General features: G+C 54.3%; 4 protein-coding genes across 4 annotated transcripts; 2 read left to right on the top strand and 2 right to left on the bottom strand.

Annotated features, from left to right (window-relative positions):
• Window positions 1-4535: 4535 nt before the first annotated feature.
• ENH_00028500 (AMP-activated protein kinase subunit, putative) lies at window positions 4536-7982 on the top strand (the record flags this gene model as incomplete). The annotated part of the gene is made up of 7 exons (XM_013584706.1): window positions 4536-5601; window positions 6085-6365; window positions 6480-6527; window positions 6771-6882; window positions 7257-7324; window positions 7566-7806; window positions 7936-7982. 7 exons carry the CDS (start codon window positions 4536-4538, stop codon window positions 7980-7982), a joined length of 1863 nt encoding a protein of 620 aa, XP_013440160.1.
• Window positions 7983-11456: 3474 nt separating this feature from the next.
• ENH_00028490 (hypothetical protein) lies at window positions 11457-13193 on the top strand (the record flags this gene model as incomplete). Its single annotated transcript, XM_013584705.1, has 2 exons — window positions 11457-11563; window positions 12755-13193. 2 exons carry the CDS (start codon window positions 11457-11459, stop codon window positions 13191-13193), a joined length of 546 nt encoding a protein of 181 aa, XP_013440159.1.
• Window positions 13194-14343: 1150 nt separating this feature from the next.
• ENH_00028480 (hypothetical protein, conserved) lies at window positions 14344-16027 on the bottom strand (the record flags this gene model as incomplete). Its single annotated transcript, XM_013584704.1, has 3 exons — window positions 14344-14355; window positions 14539-15267; window positions 15560-16027. The coding sequence occupies 3 exons, from the start codon at window positions 16025-16027 to the stop codon at window positions 14344-14346; spliced, it is 1209 nt and encodes a 402-aa protein (XP_013440158.1).
• Window positions 16028-18184: 2157 nt separating this feature from the next.
• ENH_00028470 (hypothetical protein, conserved) lies at window positions 18185-18841 on the bottom strand (the record flags this gene model as incomplete). The annotated part of the gene is given in 2 exon segments (XM_013584703.1): window positions 18185-18475; window positions 18479-18841. Coding segments are annotated over 2 exon segments (654 nt in total).
• Window positions 18842-21167: the final 2326 nt, after the last annotated feature.

Here is a 21167-nt window from a genome sequence, read left to right as displayed (position 1 = left end):
GTAGGATGGTTGGTTGGCCAACTAGAAAGAACGCATGCCATGCAGTAGGAGGGAAAGCGCAGTGTTGTGCTCCACTAACTACAGACCTTCACGGGTCCGTTTGGGCTTAAATTTTGGAGGTCTGTTGAATTGGTGTGCTAAACAAAGGAGAGCGCACTTTAGTCGTACACAGGGATAGCTCTAAGCGCTATACTTACCATAGCTCACTTTTAGCGGAGGCTATCCGAGAATGATGCAATCATCGTTAGCCCATGCACTCCTTCAGATTTCATAGCATGCATACGTGACAAGTTTTCGGCCTTTTGCAGACCAATGAAATTGCGTGGTGAATATTGCGCGGGAAAGCCGTGCCACGCGAGGAATGTTTCGTTTCTCCCCCTCTTTTGTTTCAAGTCCCTGCGCGTCTTGTTCGTTTTAGCCGCGCTGCAAAAGCGGCATTTCCTCTTAGCCGTTGGGGAACGGAAGGCCCATATGGCAACTAGCTGTCAAGGGTTGAATGCCTCAACGGCTACCCGTGGTTTCCCGATATCGCTTGTGCATACTGTACTAGAGATGAATGTGACATTCTCATCCTGGGTTCAGGGAGTGCTTCCGCCAGAGCTGCATTGCAGAGCAAGACACATGGAAGACTGCAAACCCTTCACCGCGGCACTATACAACTACACATTGATACATTTTTGCCTAACGATAGCGTAGTCACTCTTCAGATCAAACTCAGCACTATCTTTCAGTCCTTTCTAGCTCAGGAGCTAGGGTCGAAAACTGTCGGCAGCAAGACAACAGATGCCTGAGTTGCCCAATAATATCACTTATTACTGCCAGTTCATGGAAGCAGGCGCAGCTCTCTCGTTGCTAGATTCATCTAGCAGGGTGGTGCTTTCAAGCTGGGAAAGCCGCATAGCCAAGCGGTACGCTGGCTTCTCCAGCAACATGACTCAAACGCTACTAGTTACCGAAGCAACAAAGTTGTATAGGCCACACATAGATTCCGCGTTTCAGGAAATCACAGTGACTCAAAAAGAGCAGGAAACTATTAGTGTCCACATCTAGATCACGAGCTAAGGCAAATGCGCGGGGAGAACTGTTAATCTCTGGACGAAGCTATCCGGACGCCTGTCTACCGTAGACCCGAAGCCTCATCACTTGTGCATAAGTAGGTTTTGGTGAGCTCATAATAAAATACACTGCGTCTACTTCTGGTAACGGCAGGCTCCTCCTTGCAGAGGAGGTTTCTCGCCTCGGAGAACAAAAGTCCCCGAATACAGTTCTACATCGCAAGCCCTTGTAGTGCCTTGTAGTGCCTGTGTGGGAGTACTGCACTTCGCTAGGACAAAAGAACAAAAGAATCTGCTGTACCGTGCGCCGTGTTTTCCCGCGGGAATAAATAGCCTCACTCATGTGCCAGGTTGGCGGCCCGAACCAAAACATGGCGAGTTCTCTGCGTTTGTGTCGCAGGAAGAAACTACTCAAAATGTGGAAGAGAATGGAAGTTACTTGATGCTATATTTTAAGCCCGGCAGGAAGCAGCAACACCACTTGACTATGCTGCTTGCCGCAAATCTCAAGGCGGAAAGCTCGCCGAGAAGTGGGCGCGTCGCAAAATTCATTTGTGCGTGGAGAGCTGACAAGATTTAGGCGGAGCGCTCATTTTAGCAGTGAGACAAAAGCTAGAGGAAGGCGACGGCGTTGAGGCGCGGCGAATTGTATGCGCAACCGCAATGCGCAGCACTCCATTGTAGCCCAGAAATGGCCTCGAGTGTCCTATGCTTCAGAATATGCATATCTACAGAGTAACAAGAAGTCATTACAATGCGAAGGGATTCTGCCACAGGGTGATCAGGCCCAGTCTGTTCTGCATCGGGGCGTAGGGCTTGGGCCTGGGAAAAGGCACTGAGGTTGTAGAGCGCAGCACAGCCGCACAGGGACGGGGAAACATGAAGGAAGTCACAGATCCGTCCTTTCGGAAATTTGACCTCGAGTGAGGATGCTTCGACATTTTCGAGCCCAGCAATGCCTTCAGAAGGCAGTGTTGTGTAAGGAACCACGGGAGAAACACGGTGGAGCCAACCTACGCCTAACTTAGCTATCAGGGAATATTTGAGCTTGACCTAGGGGCATTTGTCTGTTAAACATAGTATTAATCTTATCGGGGTGCTCTTCGGGAGCTAGTGTACGCGAGTGTCGACTGTGAGAACTTCAGGAACAGGATGTGGTAAGCAGGGTAGACTTGAGCCTGTAAATGGGTTCCGCGCTTTGTCATACTGCCCACGCTGTAGAGAAGCACGCCTATAACGTTCTTTCCGTGAAAGGGTTTGATGCATGCGAGTGAACTCACGCGCAAATGCAGTGAGCTTGGATCTTTTCCCACACCAGCTTTGATTGCGCTGGTGCTGCCAGCGTTACGAAAACCGTTTTGTAGTAGGAGCAGCAGCTACTGCTGCTACTCCTGTGTGGTGTGAGAGGTTTTCAAAGCTGCTATGCTGCTGTTGGACTGGCCTTGTCTGAAAGATGTGATGGGAAACTGGCCTGCTTTTCCCGAGTCTGGAATTTAGGGTTGGGGCAGCCGTAGTGCTAGCGACTGCTGCGCAGAGGCTTCTTAGCCTTGTCTACTTGCCCACCGGAGATCAATCTAATTATCTTTGCAGATGAGTAACCAACTAGCGGAAGAAGCCCAATATTCTAGGGGTGACAGACAAGAAGTTTTAACCACAACACAAGACAAGAAGTTTTAACTGGGGCCTGGCCTCAGCAGCAGGGAGAAAGGAGCCCTGAACATCCATTGTGGCCGCCCACACACTTCACCCCGGGGCCAAAGAGATGCCAGCCTTTCTTATCTCTCCAGATTACCTTTGCAGCTAAACAGCTGAATCAGCAATCCGCTTTTTAGAGATATTCAGTAAACTAGACACTGTCTCCGCAGTCAGGGCAATTACTTCAACCTCTCCGTCAAACTGATTTCGGCAGCCGAACACCCAAAGAGGCCAGCAGCTCTATAGGGCTCACAGCAGAATGCTGCTGCTGCTGCTGCTGCAGCACCCAGCTGATCCCCTGCATTAGCCCCATGGGCATTTGCTCAAACGCAGCTAGCCTGCCCCCAACCTTTCCCCAGGATGTTTCATGGAATTCCTCAGCCCAGAAACCAGTCCAGCGTCTACCCCAAGACTCAGCAGCGGCCCCCATGCTGTGCGGTAGACAGCAAAAAAGTCCTTCATTTTGAATTTTATTATCTTGAACTACCACCCAGACCCTTTGTACCCTAGCTGCTGCGCAGCGAGCCTGTGCCTCCCCGCAGCAGCTCCCCACAAATAACAAAGCCCTCCGCCCCGAGCCCGGGCAACGCGGGCCTGCCCTCGGAGACTATAAAGCACTCAGGGGCTCACTTAGGGCCCCTAGTTGGGCCAAATTTTGTGCAGATTAGAACCAGCCAAACTGTCTAAGTCGTTAGCCGTGCTTGGCTCGTTTCTGGGCTCCGCGGAACACCACACTGAGGGCGAGATAGTTCTCGCGTGTGCCGCCGGGCCCAGAAATGAGCCAATTGGGGCTGCCAATGTTGCTAATGAAGCAGCTGGGGTGTAATCTACAAAGAAAATTGCCCGAAGTAGGGGCCTGAGTCAGTGTTTGAGCGCCCTCCTAGAAAAATGCACAAGGCACCTGGGGGCGCAGTCACTGTAATAAGGCGAAAAGAGTCGGAAATCGACTCCCGGGAAACAAAGATAGGACAAGGCTTTCCCTTCGAGTTCAGCTGTTAAACTTCGAGGCTCAAGAGCAGCAAATGCGAGTCAAGCGGCGCTGCTGCAGCAGCAGCAGAGCCGCTGCGGCAGCAGCAGCAGCTCAGGTTGGCACGGGGCCTGCGGCTTCCGCTCTGCGGCCCGCAAAGCACACAAGGGACAGCCAGAGAAGCAACAGACTGCAGCTGCGCGTGGGAGGTTTGAGTGTGGCTGGCTGCGCCGACTGTCGGCTGCCTGGCGGGCTGGTGTTCAGGATTTGCTGCTGCGGGGAGGCGCAGGCGCGCCCCACAGCAGCTAGAGTACAAAGGGCCTCGGCGTGAATTCAAAAGAATAAAACCCGAAATCGAGGGCTTCTCTGCAGCTGCTGCTGCTGTCGCTGCGCGGCTTTATGCAGCTGCCGGGGCCCCACGGCTGCTTGCTGCTGTTGCTGCTGCTGTGCTGCTGCTGGCTGCTGAAGTAAGCATGCAGCGCACAGGGTCCCCCTCTCCCGCTATTTCTGTTTATTTCTTATAGAAGAGGAAAGGATAGAAGCGACGGGGGGCTACTGACTGGCTGCAGCAATCCCAGGCCTAGCTAGGCTGCTCGGCTCTGCGGCGCTGCTGCTTCAGCAGCAGTTCCTCCGCGGCAGCAGCAGCAGCAGCAGCAGCAGACAGCGTTAAATAACGTCAAACGATGCATTTCAGGAGCTGCATCAGCAGATCTGAGTGGCCTGGGACTCCTCATGCAGGCTGGCAGCAGCAGCAGCAGCGCCAGCAGTAGCAGCAGCGAAGCAGCGGCAACAGCAAACAGCCAGCCAGCTACCCGTTCATGCCCAAAGCTCCTGCCTCGAAAAGACAGCAACAGTTTGAGACTGCTGCGGCCGCCGCTGCGGCACCTTCTTGTGCTGCAGCTGCTGCATCCTCTAAAGCGCGGCCCCAGTGCAGCGAGCAGCAGCAGCAGCAGCAGCAGCGGCAGCAGCAGCAACGCATTTGCCCGTCAGAATCTGCACGGGCTCTAATGGCGGATGAGGGATCTAGTGGGCGGCAGCAGCCGTTGCCTGCTTCTGCAGCCGAGCCTGCAAGTCCAGCAGCAGCGCCGGGCAGCAGCGCAGGTGAGGGATCCACTGCAGCAGCAGCAGCAGCAAGGAGTGGAGGAGCGTCCCCAGCCGCAGCCGCAGCAGCAGCAGCAGCAGCTGAGGCTGCAGCGGGCGCTGCTGCGCACTGGCCGAGCAGCGGGGAGAGCAGCAGGAGCGCGGAGCTGCTGCAGCAGCTGCGCAGCAGCAGCAGCACGAATGGGCTGCCCGAGGCGGCGGCGGCGGAGCCGGCGGCCGCGCCCGAAGACAGCAGCAGCAGCAGCGGCAGCTGCAGCAGCAGCAGCAGCGGCAGCTGCAGCAGCAGCAGCGCCCAGTCGCCCCCCCCCTGCTGCGGCAGCCCCGCCCAGGGCCGCTGCTGCAGCTGCCGAGGGGTTTGGGTCTATTCAGAAACAAACAGGCGCTTCATGAGCAGGCTGGACTCGCAGCACTTCGCGCGCTACTTGCTGCACTGGCAGCGTTGGCTGCGCAGCAGCAAGCAGCAGCAGCAGCAGCAGCAGCAGCAGCAGCAGGGCGGGGCGCCGGAGGCGCAGAAAGCGGCAGCCAGCAGCAGCAGCAGCAACTCTGCTGCTGATTCCGCAGCACCGAACAACAACAGTGACGCTAGTGAGGTCGAGACCACAGTCAGCGGCAGCAACGGCAACAGCAGCATGAACAGCAGCAACAGCAGCAGCAGCAGCAGCAGCAGCAGCAGCAGCAGCAGCATGCAGCAGGGAGAGAACGCATCCGGCGAAGCTGTCGGGGCTTCTTTAGACATTAAAGACTCGACGCCGCCGTGGGCCCTTTCCTTGGAAGGGTTCGGTCGTGAGTGCTGCTGCTGCTGCTGCTGTGCTGCTGCTGCTGTGCTGCTGCTGCTGCTGTGCTGCTGCTGCTGTGCTGCTGCTGCTGCTGCCGCTGCCGCTGTTCCTGCTGCTGCTGCTGTGCTGCTGCTGCTGCCGCTATTCCTGCTGCTGGTGCTCTTTTCCTTGCTGCTGCTGGTCTGCTGCAAAAAGTGTAAATTGCGTCTCCTGCTGCCATTGCCCTTCTGCTTCCGCGACGAGCTGTTGCTGCTGCGCGAAGCCCAGATTAGCTGCGCAGCAGCAGCAGCAGCAGCAGCAGCAGCAGCAGCCACAGCGGCGACAGAAGCAGCAGCAGCAACAATGTCTAGTTGTTGCTGTTTGGGGCATTCTCGGGTCCATGCAGCAGCTGTGCTCGTTGCTGCATGCAGCCATGCCCTTCCTGCTGCTGCTGCTAACACCACATTTGCTGCTGCTGCTGCTGCTGCTGCTGCTGCTGCTGCTGCTGCAGATATATGCGGCGGCTCTGTGGACGAAGTCCAGCGAGTTATGCCGGACTGCGACTGCGCAACTGCCCTGTTGCATCTCCTAGACAGCGGGTACGCAGCAACAGTAGCAGCAGCAGCAGCAGCAGCAGCAGCTGCAGCAGCAGCAGTAGCAGCAGCAGCAGCAGCAAGAGCGAAGTGCGACTTTGCGCGCAGGGCCCCCTACCTATGCATCGTCAACGAGGGAAGAAGGGCCCCCTTGGCCCTCGTCTCTACCCATGCTTTTCTTGTGCACCTTGTCAGAGAGGCAAGCAGCAGCAGCAGCAGCAGCAGCAGCAGCAGCAGCAGCAGCAGGAGTTGCTTGCTGCGTGGTGCCAAGTAGCTGTGCTGTTTTGGCTTCCTTGTTTCCTGTGCTCTTCAGCTCCAAGGGGCTCACCCGATTCTGGCAACGAATGTCCTAGCTGCCAAAGTGAGCAGCAGCTGCTGCTGCTGCTGTTGCTGTTGCTGCTGCTGCTGCTGCTGCTGCGGGGGGATTCTTCTCTGTTGCAGCTAACTGTGGGCGTGTTGCTTCTGCCTTGGCGTACCGCTGCTGTTTGCTGTTTTTTCTGTTTCGTTTCATTGCGTTCTTTTTCCTGCTGCTGCTGCTGCTCCGCTGCTGCTGCTGCTGCTGCTGCTCCGCTGCTGCTGCTGCTGCTGCTGCTGCTGCGCGCAGCTGGGCACCCATGAGGACTTGGTGACGTTTTGTGTCGAGGACTCGACGGAGGACTTTTTGGCTGCTGCAGTTGCTGCTGGTTTTTCTTCTTTGCCGCTGGTGGACTCCACAGGTGGGCAAATGAGCCAAAAAGCAGCAGCAGCAGCAGCAAATGAATCAAATTGCTGCCAAACTGCAGCAGCAAACAGCAAAACAAACATTTCCACAGACACGAAGTTGAACTTCGTGGAAAAACGGGACAAAAAGATCTAAAAAAAGACAAAATTGACTCAAAAAAACAAATCAAACGAAAAAGATAAAAGAAAACAAATGGAGACAAAAAGAAACAAAAGAATTTCAGATAAATAAATAAGAAATTACGAGAGACGAAAAACGCAGAGAGGACACGTATTTAGCAGCAAAAATGAACAGCAGCAGCAGCAGCAGCAGCAGCAGCAGCGGGGGATCGAGGGAGCTGCTGCTGGTACTTCTTTTGCTGCGCTGCAGGGGCCTACGTTTGTTGCTTTTCTCTTGACGATTTCCTAGCCGTTGTCTTCAAGCTGCTGCATGACGGGGTAAGAAGCAGCAGCAGCAGCAGCAGCAGCAGCAGCAGCAGCAGCAGCGGGGAACAGGGGCAGAGGGGCAGAAGGAGACACAGATATTAACGAACAGCAACAAAGGCAAAATTAAAAAGAAGAGGCTTTGGTTGTAAATACCTCGTGAGCGAGCTTTGCTGCTGCTGCTGCTGCTGCTGCTGCTTTGCTGCTGCTTTGCTGCTGCTGCTGCTGCTGCTGCTGCTGCTGCTGCGTGTTTGCAGGTCCCCCTAGACCTCACGCTGCCAGTGTCGAGGTACGTGCAGCAGTTCCATCAGCTGCAGTGGCAGCACCGCATGCTGGCGCACGCAGCAGCAGCAGCAGCAGCAGCAGCAGGCAGCGATATCCAGCTGCTGCCCTCCAGCAGCAGCAGCAGCGGCAGCAGCAGAAGAAGCGCAGCAACTGCAGCAGCCCTCAGCCGCCTCACAGCAGCAAACGGCCCGCAGCCGATCTACCAAGGGGTGGTGAGTTCTTTCGATATTAGCAGCTGCAGCAAAACCTCTATTCTCTCTCAGCAGCAGCAGCAGCAGCACCAGCAGCAGCAGCAGGAAGTATAGTTGGGGCTGCTGCGATGTGCGCGGCTGCTGCTGCAGGTGAGGGAAGCAGCAGCAGCTTTTTTGACGCTGCAGCAGGCGATTGAGCTGCTGCTATTTGCCGACGAGAAAAAGATTCTCTTCTTATCGGAGCAGTGAGCAGCAGCAGCAGCAGCAGCAGCAGCAGTAGCGGCAGCAGCAGCAGCAGCAGCAGCTTTCTTTCTGGCTTCCTTTACTTCTTCCGTTTGTCTGCTCCTGTTTCTTTTTTGTTTCTTTTTGTTTTTCTTTTTATTTCTGTTTTCTCTTCTTTGTTTCTTTTTTTGTTTTTTATTTTTTGGTTTCTTTTTATTTTCGACTTTTCTCCGCCACTTGTGTCTGCATTCATTGAGCCTTTTGCTTCCATTATTTCTTTTCATTTTTTCTTTTTCCAATTCATTTTTATTTCTGATTTATTCATTTTTGATTTTTAATTTTGGATTTTGGATTTTTTCTTTTCGTTTTCCATTTCTTGCCCCACACTCTTTATGGATTTTCTCTTTTTGTTTTTCATGAAATCTCGAAAATCGCGTTTTCGGATTTTTCGAAGTTTTCATTTAAGTACTCAAATGGTTTTGTCTTTTATTTAAATTCCAACTTCTCTTTTTGCTGCTGCAAAAGTCCTTTTTGCTGCTGCAAAAGTCCTTTTTGCTGCTGCAAAAGTCCTTTTTGCTGCTGCAAAAGTCCTTTTTGCTGCTGCAAAGTCCTTTTTGCTGCTGCAAAAGACTCTTCTGCTGCTGCTGCAATTCGGAACTTATAAAAATGCATTTTCTGACTTTTTGCATTTTTGAATTTTTTTGCATTTTTTGAAATTTTTTGCATTTGGGCTTTTGAAAATGCATTCTTGAAAGCTTTTGTTTCACTAAGGGTTTTTAAAAATGCATTTTTTGTCTTTTTGTCTTTTTTGCATTTTTTGATTTTTTAATTTTTTTAATTTTTTGAATTTGAGAATTCTTCCTGACCTAATGGGCTTTTGAATGGAGTGTGCTTGGAGTCTAGATCGAAGCAGCACTTGCTGCAACAGTGCTTGCTGCAGCAGTTTGTGCTGCAGCAGCACTTGCAGCAGCAGCACTTGCAGCAGCAGCACTTGCAGCAGCAGCACTTGCTGCAGCAGCACTTGCTGCAGCAGCACTTGCTGCAGCAGCACTTGCTGCAGCAGCACTTGCATGCTTTGCTTCCATTCTTTTGGCCGCACGCATCCAGTTTGAGGCTTCAGTGATTTGCCATTTGCTGCAGCTGTTTGCTGCAGCTGTTTGCTGCACTGCATGCACATTATATGGCTAGCTGTGAGGTTGGCTAGCTAGCCACACAGCTAGCTAGGGGGGCCTCCTGGCCGGCCACCAGTGCCCGTGCATGCGGCTGGCTAGCTAGCCAGCTAGCTGGCCATATATGCAGCTAGCTAGATGGCTAGCTAGCCAGCTAGCTGGCCATCTATCCAGCTAGCTAGCTGGCTAGCTAGCTGGGCAGCTATCTGGCTAGAAAGACAGATAACTAGCTGGTTATCAATGCGGCTAGCCGTGCAACTGGCTAGCTAGCTAGCCAGCTAGCTAGCTGGCCACGCGGTCAGCTAGGTGGCTAACTGTGTGGCTAGCTTTGTGGCTAGCTGTGTGGCTAGCTGGCTGGCTAGCTAGCTAGCTAGCTAGCTAGCCGTGCTAACAGCTAGCCGTAACTGTGTGGCTGCCTGCGGCTATTTGTCTCCTGCAGGGGCCGTCTGACGGGAGTCTTGACCTGCGCTGATGTGTGGCGCTTTCTCCTTCCGAGGGGCGCCGCTGCTGCTGCTGCTGCTGCTGCTGCTGCTGCAGAGCAGCAGTAGCAGCACAGCCACCTGGGAGCTACGGGAGCCTCGCAGCGCTGCAGCAGCAACTCAAGGGACTTCTTTCCCCAGGCGCTGCCTGCTTTCTCTGTCAGCATTGCCAGCATAAATAGTTGTTAGCAGAGGGGCGGCTGCAGCGTGTGCAGTGAGTAGCAGCAGCAGCAGCAGCAGCAGCAGCAGCGCCAGCAGCAGCAGCAGCAGCACCGCCAAGTGTAGTTCTACAGCTCCGACAAGCCCGACCGAGATCCTTATCTTTGATAGATACGAGACAGATTCTTTGTCTCTTAGGTGCTGCCAGCAGTAGGAGCAGCAGCAGCAGTAGCAGCAGCAGCAGCATGCTGCTGCGACGGTAGCACTAGATATTGCAGCAGCAGCACTGTTAGAGTTTTGCTGCTGCTGCTGCAGCGAGAATTCTTGCTTCAGCAGCAGCATGCTGCTGCAAGGGCAGCGTAAGGTGCTGCAGCAGCAGCAGCAGCATCTCACGCCGCAGCGGCAGCAGCTCTAAAGGCTGCTGCAGCCATTGCTCTGGAAGCTGCTGCCAGAGCAGCACTAGGTGCAGCAGCAGCAGCAGCAGCACTAGATGCTGTTGCAGCAGCAGCGGCACTAGACGCCGCTGCGAGAGCAGCGTTAGGCGCTGCTGCGGGAGCGTCAGCAGCAGCAGCAGCAGCAGGTCGTGCTGCAGCAGCAGCCGCGAGTGCGTGCTGCAGCAGCAGCAGCAGCAGCAGCCGCAGGATAGCTAGGGCCTCGCTGTGAGGTGTACTGACAGCTGAGCACATTTGACAGCCCTCTAGACTTCTCTTGTTTCCTGCGGGGCCGCAGCAGCAGCAGCAGCAAGCTGTGGGGCGCCGCGGTGCAGCAGTGCCGCAGGGCGCGCGCGTGCATGCACTGCAGCAGCAGCAGCAGCAGCAGCAGCAGCAGCAGCAGCAAAGACAAACCTGCATCAGCGGGACGCTCTCGAGAGGCGGCTCCACAGTCAGCCCGTTCCTCTCCAGCCAAAACGCGGGGCCTTCTGGCAGCTGCAAACCCCACACACACATGCGCCTGCGGGGGTTGCATGCATGCATGCATGCATGCATGCATGCATGCATGCATTCTTGCGTGCATGCATTCTTGGATGCATGCATGCATGGGCGCATGCATGCATGCATAAGGGCCTGTGCGTGCTTGCATGCACGCACAGGAAGCTGCATGCATGCGCAGAAAGGTGCATGCATGCATGCGTTTGTGCATGCATGCGCTTGTGCATGCATGCGCTTGTGCATGCATGCATGCATGCATGCATGCATGCATGCATGCAGCTCTCTAGCGGGCAGCTAGTCGGGGCCGCCAGAGTTTGAAGTGGATGATTCTGCGAGGTGTCGATACACCTGAGGCCCCATTTGTGTAATTGTGTACTTTTGAAGCGCATGCATGCGAATAAATATAAATAAATATTAAAAATATAAAAATGAATCTAAATAAATGCAAACAGATCTACAAGAGACTTAGTGCTATTCTTGCAAAGCTCTTCGGCATTTAGCTGCTGCTGCGCGCTGCCAACTTGTAGGGTAGGACTGCATGCATGCAAGTGCATGCAAATGCATGCAAGTGCATGCAAATGCATGCAAATGCATGCAAGTGCATGCAAATGCATGCGTTTGCATGCATTTGCATGCGCATGCGTTTCGGGCTGCAGCAGTTACGCACTTGGGGAAACTGCAGCGCGGCGTCGAAGCAGCGACGGGCTTCCCACATGCGCTGCAGCAGCAAGTGCAGCGCAGCAGCTCTGCTGCAGCAGCAGCAGCAGCAGCAACAGCAACAACAGCAACAGCAAGAGCAGCAGCAGCAGCAGCAGCGAAGGTAGTGGTGCTAGCAACTGCAGCAGCAGAGGCAGAAGCAGCAGCTGCTCTCCTTGCCTGCAGCAGATGCTCTAAGGCGACTACCAGCTTCTTGCTGCACCCAGACACAGCAGCAGCAGCAGCAGCAGCAGCAGCGACGCTGATAACACGAGCACCGACAGGAACAGCGACGCCAGCAGCAGCAACAGTAGCGCCAGCAGAGGCAGCAGCAGCAACACCAGAAGCAGCAGCAGCTGCTGCTGGCAGCAGCAGCTGCTGCTGCTGCCCATACTTGTCCTCGAGTTCTAACTTGACTCGAACTCGGGGAACCTCCCTCAAAACGACGCGGGCTGCAAAAGGACAGCACAATCCACTACATCTGCTGCTGCTGCTGCTGCTGCTGCTGCTTCTGCTGCTGCTGCTGCTGCTCGCACCTCGCAGGTAGGCTCTGATTACTTGGGAGCAGAGCTGCTTGTAGTTTGCTGGCAGCCGCAGCTCAAAAAATATGACTGTCTCCGCGAGCTCTATGGCGTCCTAGCAGCCGCAGCAGCACCACCTAGGGTTTAGGGTTTAGGGTTTAGGGTTTAGGGTTTAGCGTTTGGGGACGCATGCGTGGGTTGCTTGTCCGGGCGGCAGCACAACCTACAGAGGGTTTTCCCCGCAGCAGCAGCAGCAGCAGCATATGCTAAGCAGCAACGTACACAGCCACTGTCGCAGCAGCAGCAGCAGCAGCAGATCCAGCAGCAGTCGCAGCAGCAGCAGCAGCAGCAGCAAATCCAGTAGCATTCGCAGCAGCAGCTAGACTGGTACTTTAGGTATGTCTCTGTCTTTCCACTCAGGGCGAATTGTTCCCATCAGGTCCTGCAGCAAAGTGCAGCAGCAAAGAAGCAGCGCAGCCGTTTACGCGCAGCAGCAGAGGCAGCAGCAGCAGCAGCAGCAGCAGCAGCGGCAGCTGTAGCAGCAGCAGCAGCAGCAGCAGCAGCAGCAGATTCTACCACGAGCCGCAGAACGAATTCTTCCTCGGCTTTTCTTTTCGAAGCGAACTCCTGAGGGGCAAAACAAATAAAATAATTCTTTATAATAATAAATCAACAATTATAAATAAATAAATAAATAAATAGATAAATAAATAAATAAATAAATAAATAAATAAATAGTTAGTGGGATAAACAGGCTCTGCTTCTTCGTCAAATTAAAGCATTATTTGCTGCAGTGACTCTTCAGCTGACTGCAACAGCAGCAGCAGCAGCAGCAGCAACAGCAGCAGCAGCAGCAGAAACAGCAACAGCGATAGCAACAGCAGTAGCAACAGCAAGACCAACAGCAGCAACAGTAGCAGCAGCAACATTAGCAGCTGCAGCAGCAACATCAGCAACAACCGTGGCAGCGATAGGAGCAGCAGCAAGGTAGCAGCAGCAGCAGCAGCAGCAGTGGCGAAGCCACCAGCAGCAAGAACAGCAGTAACAAAAGCAACAACAACAGCAGCAACAGCAGCAACAACAGCGGCACCAGTGGCAGCGAAAGCTGCAGCGGAAGCAGCAGCAACAGCAGCAACAGCAGCAAGAGTAGCAGCAAAAACAGCAGCAGAACCGGCAGCACCAGCAGCAACAGCAGCAGGACCAGTAGTAGCAGCAGCACGGATCTCAGCATAATGAATTAAGGAAGAAAAAATAAACAAAAGAACAAAATAAATCGAAAAGAAATAAAAAGAGAAATAAATTTAATTTAGAATTAAAGGAAATAAAAAAAAGAAAATTCCGTTTTGTGTTCACCTCTTCTGCTTCGCAGCGCGTTACTTTGGCCTCTGCGTCCTGCAGCAGCAGCAGCAGCAGCAGCAGCAGCAGCAGCAGCAGCAGCCACAGCAGCAGCAGCAGCAGCCGCAGCAGCAGCAGCAGCAGTCAGGGAAATAAGGAACTGTCTAGGGAAAAGAAGCGAGACTGAATCTGAATTCGCGGAGAGGCTGCTGCTGCTGCTGCTGCTGCTGCTGCTGCTGTTGTTGCTGCTGCTGCTGCTTACGGACAGCAGCGCAGCAGCAATTTGAGAGAAAGAAAGACTTTTGAAGTCTTTTTAGAAAGTCAGACATTCTTGAAGACTTTTTAATCTTTTAAAAGAAAAAGATATTTTAAAGACTAACAGGATTTATTTAAAAATAGAATTTAATAAATTAATAAATTCTATTTAAAGAAATAAACACTTCATAAATTGTAGAAGTCTATTTGTAGAACAAACATTTAAAAGATGAATGAAGCCTTTTTAGATAAATTATTACTAATAAACATTAATGAATATACTTTTAGAAATAAACATCCAAATTAATAAATTAAATTCACAAAATAAATATTTCAATTTAAAAATCTATTTAGAGAAATAGGCCTTTTATAGGCCAGGTGTACATACACCTCAGCTCTGGGGGCCGCCGGCGCCACTTGTGGGATTTTCACTTTCTGCAAATTGCCATTTTCATTTAAATAAAAGACTTTTGCAAATTTAAAAAAGTATTTTAGAATTTTAAATCAAAAGTGGCACTAAAATGGTACTTTTAGAGCTGCAATTGCTTCAAAAGATCGAAAAAATCTAACAAAAAGACTTTTCCGGATTCTGCACTGAATGCATTATCTGACTTGCTGCGGTGTACATACACCGCATAATGGCTCCACTTCTTTCCTTTTACTTTTACGACAAATTAAATTCCCCAAAACTTTAAAAATGCAAAATGCTTTCAGCAGCAATTAAAGACAAATATTCTTGGCAAACAAAACAGCAAACACAGCTTCTTGCTGCAGTCCCACAGACACTTTCACATTAAAAGCCGAACTAACAGCGCAGGCAGCAGCAGCAGCAGCAGCTTCGGCAGCAACAGCAGCAGCTATAGTACCAGCAGCAATAGCAGCAGCAGCAGCAGCAATAGCAACAGCAGCAAACGCAATAACAACAGCAGCAGCAACAGCAGCAGCAGCAGCAGCAGCAGCAGCAGCAGCAGCAGCAGCAGCGGCTCACTAGGAGCAGGACGAGCGGCAGCAGCCGCTCGTTTGCTGCAGCATAAAGCCTCTTTGCAAGATTTGCTTCTGTTTCAATCCAAAGGCCATCTAGCTGCTGCAGTCGGGACTTGAGCTGCCCCAGAAAGCCCACAAGGCCGCCTGCGAAGTTGCTGCTGAGGCCTGCTGCAGCTAGCTGCAGCACAGCTGCTGCGCTGCTGCGCAGCAGCAGCAAAAACAGCCTGCAGCGCTCACAAACTTCCAGCGGCAAACAAACGCTGAGTCCGTCCAGCTGCAGTCTGCAGCTGCTGCTGCTGTCGCTGCTGCTGCTGCTGCCGCTGCTGCGGTGCGTGCTGCTGCCTGCTTCTGCTTCCTGCTGCTGCAGCGCCTCGCTCAGCCAGCCCCCAAAAGCAGGGCCTGCTGCTGCTGCTGTTGCTGCTGCTGCTGCTGCTGCGGAAGGCCCCTGCTGCTGCTGCGCAGCGCCCAAGAACTGCCCGTCTTCTGGAGCAGCAGCTGCAGCATCTGAGGCCTGCCTCACAGCAACGGCTGCAGCAGCAGCAGCAGCGCCGTCTGCCTCGCCCCCTGCTGCGTCACCTGCTGCTGCTTCTGCTGCTGCTGCTGCTGCTGCTGCTGCAGCAATCCGCCGCACGTATCGCAGCACATACAGCGGATACCCAGAAGGGCAGTACTGCGGCGAAGGCGCCAGCAGCTCCGGCGCCCACAAAAAGCGGTAGTCCTTTGGCTTCGAGGCCTAAAAGCAGCAGCAGCAGCAGCAGCAGCAGCAGCAGCAGCAGCAGCAGCAGCAGCAGCAGCAATAAGGGCAGCAAGGGGGGCAGCAGGAGCAGTAGCAACGACGGGAACTGCTGCTGCTGGGCTTGTTGCTACTGATAGCAGCAGCCCCAGAACTAGCATCAGCAGATGCAAACCTAGAAGCAGCAGCAGCAAATCTAGCAGCAGCAGCAACACCAACACACGCAGCAGCAGCAGCAGCAGCAGGAAACCTAGCAGCAGCAGCAGCAGCAGGAAACCTAACAGCAGCTAACTTTGAGTTCATCGGCCAGACGGCCCAAGAGGTGCAGCAGCAACCCAAACCTCCTCATGTCTTCTTCTTCGTCTGCTTGCTGCTGCTGCTGCTGCTGTTGCTGCTGTTGCTGCTGTTGCTGCTGCTGCTGCTGCTGCTGCTCGCCTTCCTGCTGCTCTTCGTCTTGGTGCTCATCCTCCTGCTGCTCGTCTTCCTGCAGCTCTTCCGCCTGCTGCTGTTGCTGCTGCTGCTGCTGCTGCAGCTCCTCTTGCTGCTGCTGCTCTTCCTCCTCGTCCTCCTCCCCCTGCTGCTGCTGCTGCTGCTGCTGCTGCGTGGGCAGCAGCAGCACGCGGTCCAGCAGCAGCGGGTCTTTGTTTGCTTCTGCCACCAAATTCTTCAGCAGCAAAAACTGAATTGTTTCTTTAAACCGAATTACTTCGGGGGGCCCCAGCCGCCGCTGCTTCTTCTTGCCCTTCCCAGGCCCCGCCATTTTCCCAGCTAAACCCTAAACCCTAAACCCTAAACCCTAAACCCTGAATTTTTAACCTTAAACCCTAAACCCTAAATTCTTGACCTTAAACCCTAAACCCTAAACCCTTTACGCCAAACCCTTAACCCTAAACTCTAAATTGTAAACCCTGAAGACTACTCATATTAAGGCTTTGGGGTTTGGGATTAAGACTTGGGATTTGGGGTTTGGGATTTGGGATTTGGGATTTGGGGACCCTTGACAGCTAAGCCCCGGTGGCATCCTCTTGTCGAGCAAAACCCTCGCAGCAGCACACAAGAGGCAGCAGCAAAAGCTTTTTCTCCTTTTGTTTCTTTTCTTTTTGTCACTTTTTATTTTATTTTTTATTTCTTTTTTGTTTTTTTAAATCTTTTTTCTTTTTCTTTTCTTTCTCTCCTTTTTGCCCTCAGTTTGTTTGCTCCTTGTTACTCATCTCTTTTGAATCTGCTTGAGCCCTTTACTCTAGAAGCAGCAGCAGCAGCTGCTGCTGCTGCTGCTGTTGCTGTTGCTGCTGTTGCTGCTGCTGCTGCTGCTCTGCATTACCTTTGTCTCCTTGCCAGCTGCTGCTTTTGTCTTGTATATCAAAGCTCTTGTTTTCTTTTTCAGCAGCCTCTGTCTCGTGCTTTCTACTCCACTGCTGCTGCTGCTACTGCTGCTGCAGTTGCTGCTGCTGCTGCTGCTGCTGCTGCTGCTGCTGCTTGTTTTTGTATGCGCAGCAGCAGCTTGCCTGTCTCCTTCTCTTGACTTCAAAGCCTCAGGCTAACGCATAGCTAAGGCCTTCTTCTAAGCCTTGCTGCCCAAGCAGCAGCAGCAGCAGCTACAGCAGCAGCATCAGCTACAGCAGCAGCAGCAGCAGCTACAGCAGCAGCAGCAGCAGAAGGAAGACACTCTACAGTCACCAACACAGCCGCCTTGGCCCTTCGTGTCTCTGCGGCGCCTCAGCACGGCTGCTTTCTTTTCTCCCGGTGATCACGGCAGCCAATATCAGCAGCAGCAGCAGCAGCAGCAGCAGCAGCAGCAGCAGCAGCGGCAGCAGCAGCAGCGGCAGCAGCAGCTTTTTGCTACGCTGTGTAGCTACAGCTCCTTGGCGTCACCTCGAGCCTGCTCCCGGAAGCAGCAGCAGTTCTTCTGCAGCTCCTTATCTCTGTGTCAATCGCAGCTTCACTGCTGCAGCAGCAGCAGCGGCAGTTGCTGCTGCTGCTGCTGCAGCAGCTACAGCAGCAGCAGCTGCTGCTGCTGGGGCTGGTGCGGCTGCAAACAGTAATAAACGGAAGCTCCCGCCTAGCTTACCAAGAGGGTTGTTGTTATTAAATGTTTGAAAAAAATAAATAATTATGTTGAGCAGCAAAAAGAGTTGATTAGAGCTGCTGTCCGTACACCTCGTGCGAGCGCGTTGAGATACTGCAGCAGCAGCAGCAGCAGCAGCACCAGCAGCAGCTGAGCAGTGACAGCAGCAGCGCGCAGCAGCGCTGTTACTGCTGCTGCAGCAACTCCTACACTTCTTTTTTTGCCGCGCGTCTTTGACGAGTTATTTATTTTTAAAATCAAAGTTTATTTCTGTGGCAGCTGCATGGACATCTAGACAGCAGCAGCAGCAGCAGCAGCAGCAGCAGCAGCAACGACGTCGGCCGAAGGTCTCCGTCGTGGCGCATGCGGCAGCTGCTGCAGCGCCAGCAGCAGCAGCAGCAGCAGCAGCAACTTGAGACTGCAGTGTACCTACACCTCAGCTAGCAGCTCACTTGTTTTGCTGCAGCACAGCGGCTTCTGCTTAGCTGCAGCAGCAACGCCTCGGGCGGCGGTTAAGCGGGCCAGCTGCAGCAGCTGCAGCAGCTGCAGCAGCTGCTGCAGCAGCAGCAACAACAGCAACAAGAACAACAGCAGGCGCCGCTGCTGCAGCAAGAGCAGCAGCTACATGAGCTGCTGCACCGCGCTGCGCGGCGTCAGCAGCAGGTAGCTGGCGCCCCTCGCCGCCCGCAGCAAACAGCAGCAGCAGCAGCAGCAGCAGCAGCAGCAGCAGCAGCAGCAAAGATGGAGGGCAAGCCTGTGGTGCTGCGGCTGCGCGCTTCTGCTGGCCACAGCAGAGTCACCAGCAGCAGCAGCAGCACAGCAGATGAGGTGTATGTACAGGTGGCGCAGCAGCTAAAAGTCTCCACAGACACGCTGCGCCTCTACACAGACGCAGAGAAGAAGCAGGTGCTGCTGCTGCTGCTGCTGCTGTTGCTGCTGCTGCTGCTGCTGTTGCTGCTGCTGCTGCTGCTGTTGCTGCTGCTGCTGACGGGTGCGTTTTTGCTGCTTACTTCGACGTGCTCCTCTCGTTGCTCGCTGTCTTTGTTGCTGTTGCTGTTGCTGCTGCTGCTGCTGCAGCCGTTGCTGCGGATGCTGCTGCTGCTGCTGCTGCAGCTGCATGTGTGGCTGCTGGCATTCTTTCTTCTAGTGCAGTGCAGCTGCATCTGCGAGCTCGCTGCTGCTGTTGCGGCTGCTGCCGTTGCTGCTGCTGCTGCTGCCTCTTCCGCTGTTGCCTCTGCTGCTGCTGCTGCTGCGGCTGCTGCTGCTGCTAATGACTTGCTGCTGCTGCTGCCTCTTACCCCTGGGTGCCTTGCGCGATCTTGCTTCGCCACTTTGTAGTGCGTGCTGCCGTTGCTGCCGCTCGCTGCGGCCAACTCGCCTGCTGCTGCTGCTGCTGCTGCTGCTGCTGCTGCTGCTGCAGCTGCTGGAGCGGGGCCCCCGCAGCGTGGAGGCCCTGGGCCTGACTTCTGGCAGCATTTTATTTGTGGAAGCTGAAGGAACAGAATCCATTTCTGCTTCTGCTGATCTTTTTCCTGCTGCCAGCACCCCGCGCAGCAGCAGCGACAAAGACGCAGCAAGTGAGCGCAGCAGCAGCGGCAGCAGCAGCAGCAGCAGCAGCAGCAGCAGCAGCAAGTAGCCTGCATGCGACGCAGCAGCGAAAGGAACTGATACGGAGGCTGCAGCAGCTCTGAGCGGCAAGTGAATCCCAGGGTGCAGCAGCAGCGGCAGCAGCAAACAAGCAGGTTTGCTGCTGCGCGTTTGCTGGCAGCAGCAGCAGCAGCAGTTGCTGCTGCTGCTGCTGCTGCTGCTCGGGTTCTTAACGGAGTAGTCTCAGTCTGCCTGTGGTGTGTCTTTGCTGCTGCGGCCGCAGATGCGCCTGCTCCGAGCAGCAGCAGCAGCAGCAGCAGCAGCAGTAGCAGCAGCAGCAGCGCCAGCAGCAGCAGCAGCAGCAGCAGCGGGAAGCCCGCGGACAGCAGCAGCAGCAGCAGCAGCAGCAACTTTCAATCTTTCGACAAATTCATAGAAGAGAGAAATTATGCTGTTTTGGATTTGCCGCTGCTGACGAGCTACGCGCCCAAGAAGCTCCAGACCGGCCAAATGAACAAAGTAAACCCTAAACCCTAAACCCTAAACCCTAAACCCTAAACCCTAAACCCTAAACCCTAAACCCTAAACCCCCCTAAACCCTAAACCCTAAACCCTAAACCCTAAACCCTAAAACCCTAAACCCTAAACCCTAAACCCTAAAGAAGGGCGAAATGTTGCACAGCGAAGTCAACAAACTGTTCACCAACGCGGGGGTGTTTCCCGCGCCCTGCATAAACCCTAAACCCTAAACCCTAAACCCTAAACCCTAAACCCTAAACCCTAAACCCTAAACCCTAAACCCCCACCCTAAACCCTAAACCCTAAACCCTAAACCCTAAACCCTAAACCCTAAACCCTAAACCCTAAACCCTAGATCCCGCCACGTCCTTCCCGTCCGCTGCCTCTTTGCACGGCCGTCCCCCCTCTGCTGCTGCACTGCCCGTTCCTCTGCTGCTGCTGCTGCTGCGCTGCTGCTTCTGCTGCTGCTGCTGCGCTGCTGCTTCTGCTGCTGCTGCTGCTGCGCTGCTGCTTCTGCTGCTGCTGCTGCTGCTGCTGCTGCTGCAGCTGCCAGCGCCAGTGAGCCTGAAGCACCAGGGGTACCGGCACGTGGACCACTTGGAGTTGATGAATGTTGCAGAAGTTCGAAGTTTTGTTTCTTTTTGGCAGCAAAACTTGCTGCTGCTGCAGCAGCGCGTGGGGCTCATGTTTGGCTACTTCCGCGAAGACCCCCACTACCCCCTGGGCCTCCGCGCCGTCTGCGAGGCCATCTACGAGCCCCCCCAGGTCCGCTGCTGCTGCTGCTGCTGCTGCTGCTGCTGCTGCTGCTGCTGCTGCTGCTGGTGATGGTGATGATGGTGCGGGTGCTGCTGCTGCTGCTGCTGCTGGTGATGGTGATGATGGTGCGGGTGCTGCTGCTGCGGCTCTGCTGCTGCTGCTGGTGATGATGGGGCTGCTGTTGATGATGCTGCTGTTGATGCTGCTGCTGCTGCTGATGATGATGGTGCTGCTAATGATGATGATGCTGCTGCTGTTGCTGCTGCTGCTGCTGCTGCTGCTGCGGGTGTTGGTGCTGGTGCGGGCGGTGGTTGGGGTGCGTTGGGGGTTGTGGCGCTGCTGCTGCAGCTGCTGTGGCTGCTGCGGCTGCTGCTGCTGCTGCTGCAGGAGGGGACCACGGACGGCTTTCGTTTGCTGCAGAGCAGCGCAGCAGACGCAGAAGCAGCAGCAGCAGCAGCAGTTGCTGCTAGACTCGGCCTTGAGCTTATTGGCTGCATCTTCACCCACAAACCCCGGCAGCAGCTTTTAACTCCTCAAGAGATTCTTTTTCTTGCAAAGTATAAACCCTAAACCCTAAACCCTGAACCCTAAACCCTACGCAGCAGCAGCAGCAGCAGCTGCTGCTGCTGTCCTCGCCGCTGCTGTTCTTGCTGCTGCTGCTGCTGGTGCTGCTGCTGCTGTCTTCGCTGCCGCTGCTGCTGCTGTTTTCGCTGCCGCTGTCTCTCTTCTTGCTGCTGCTGCTTCCGTTGCCGCTGCTGCTGTTTCTTGCTAGAGGGGGGCAGCAGCAACAGCAGCAGCAGCAGCAGCAGCAGCAGCAGCAGGTGGGGTTTGCTGCTGCAGGCTGCAGCTGGCGCACATGCACTCGGGCCATTTCACAGGCTACCCCATGCCCAAGTTGGTGGCTTGTACGGTGGCGCTGCAGCAAACTGAAGAGCAGCAGCAGCAGCAGCAGCAGCAGCAGCAGCAGCAGCAG

Source organism: Eimeria necatrix, genomic scaffold, assembly GCF_000499385.1.
Source record: "Eimeria necatrix Houghton genomic scaffold, Enh_scaff20, whole genome shotgun sequence".
Classification (NCBI taxonomy): domain Eukaryota; phylum Apicomplexa; class Conoidasida; order Eucoccidiorida; family Eimeriidae; genus Eimeria; species Eimeria necatrix.
This window is presented reverse-complemented; position numbering and strand designations above follow the sequence as displayed.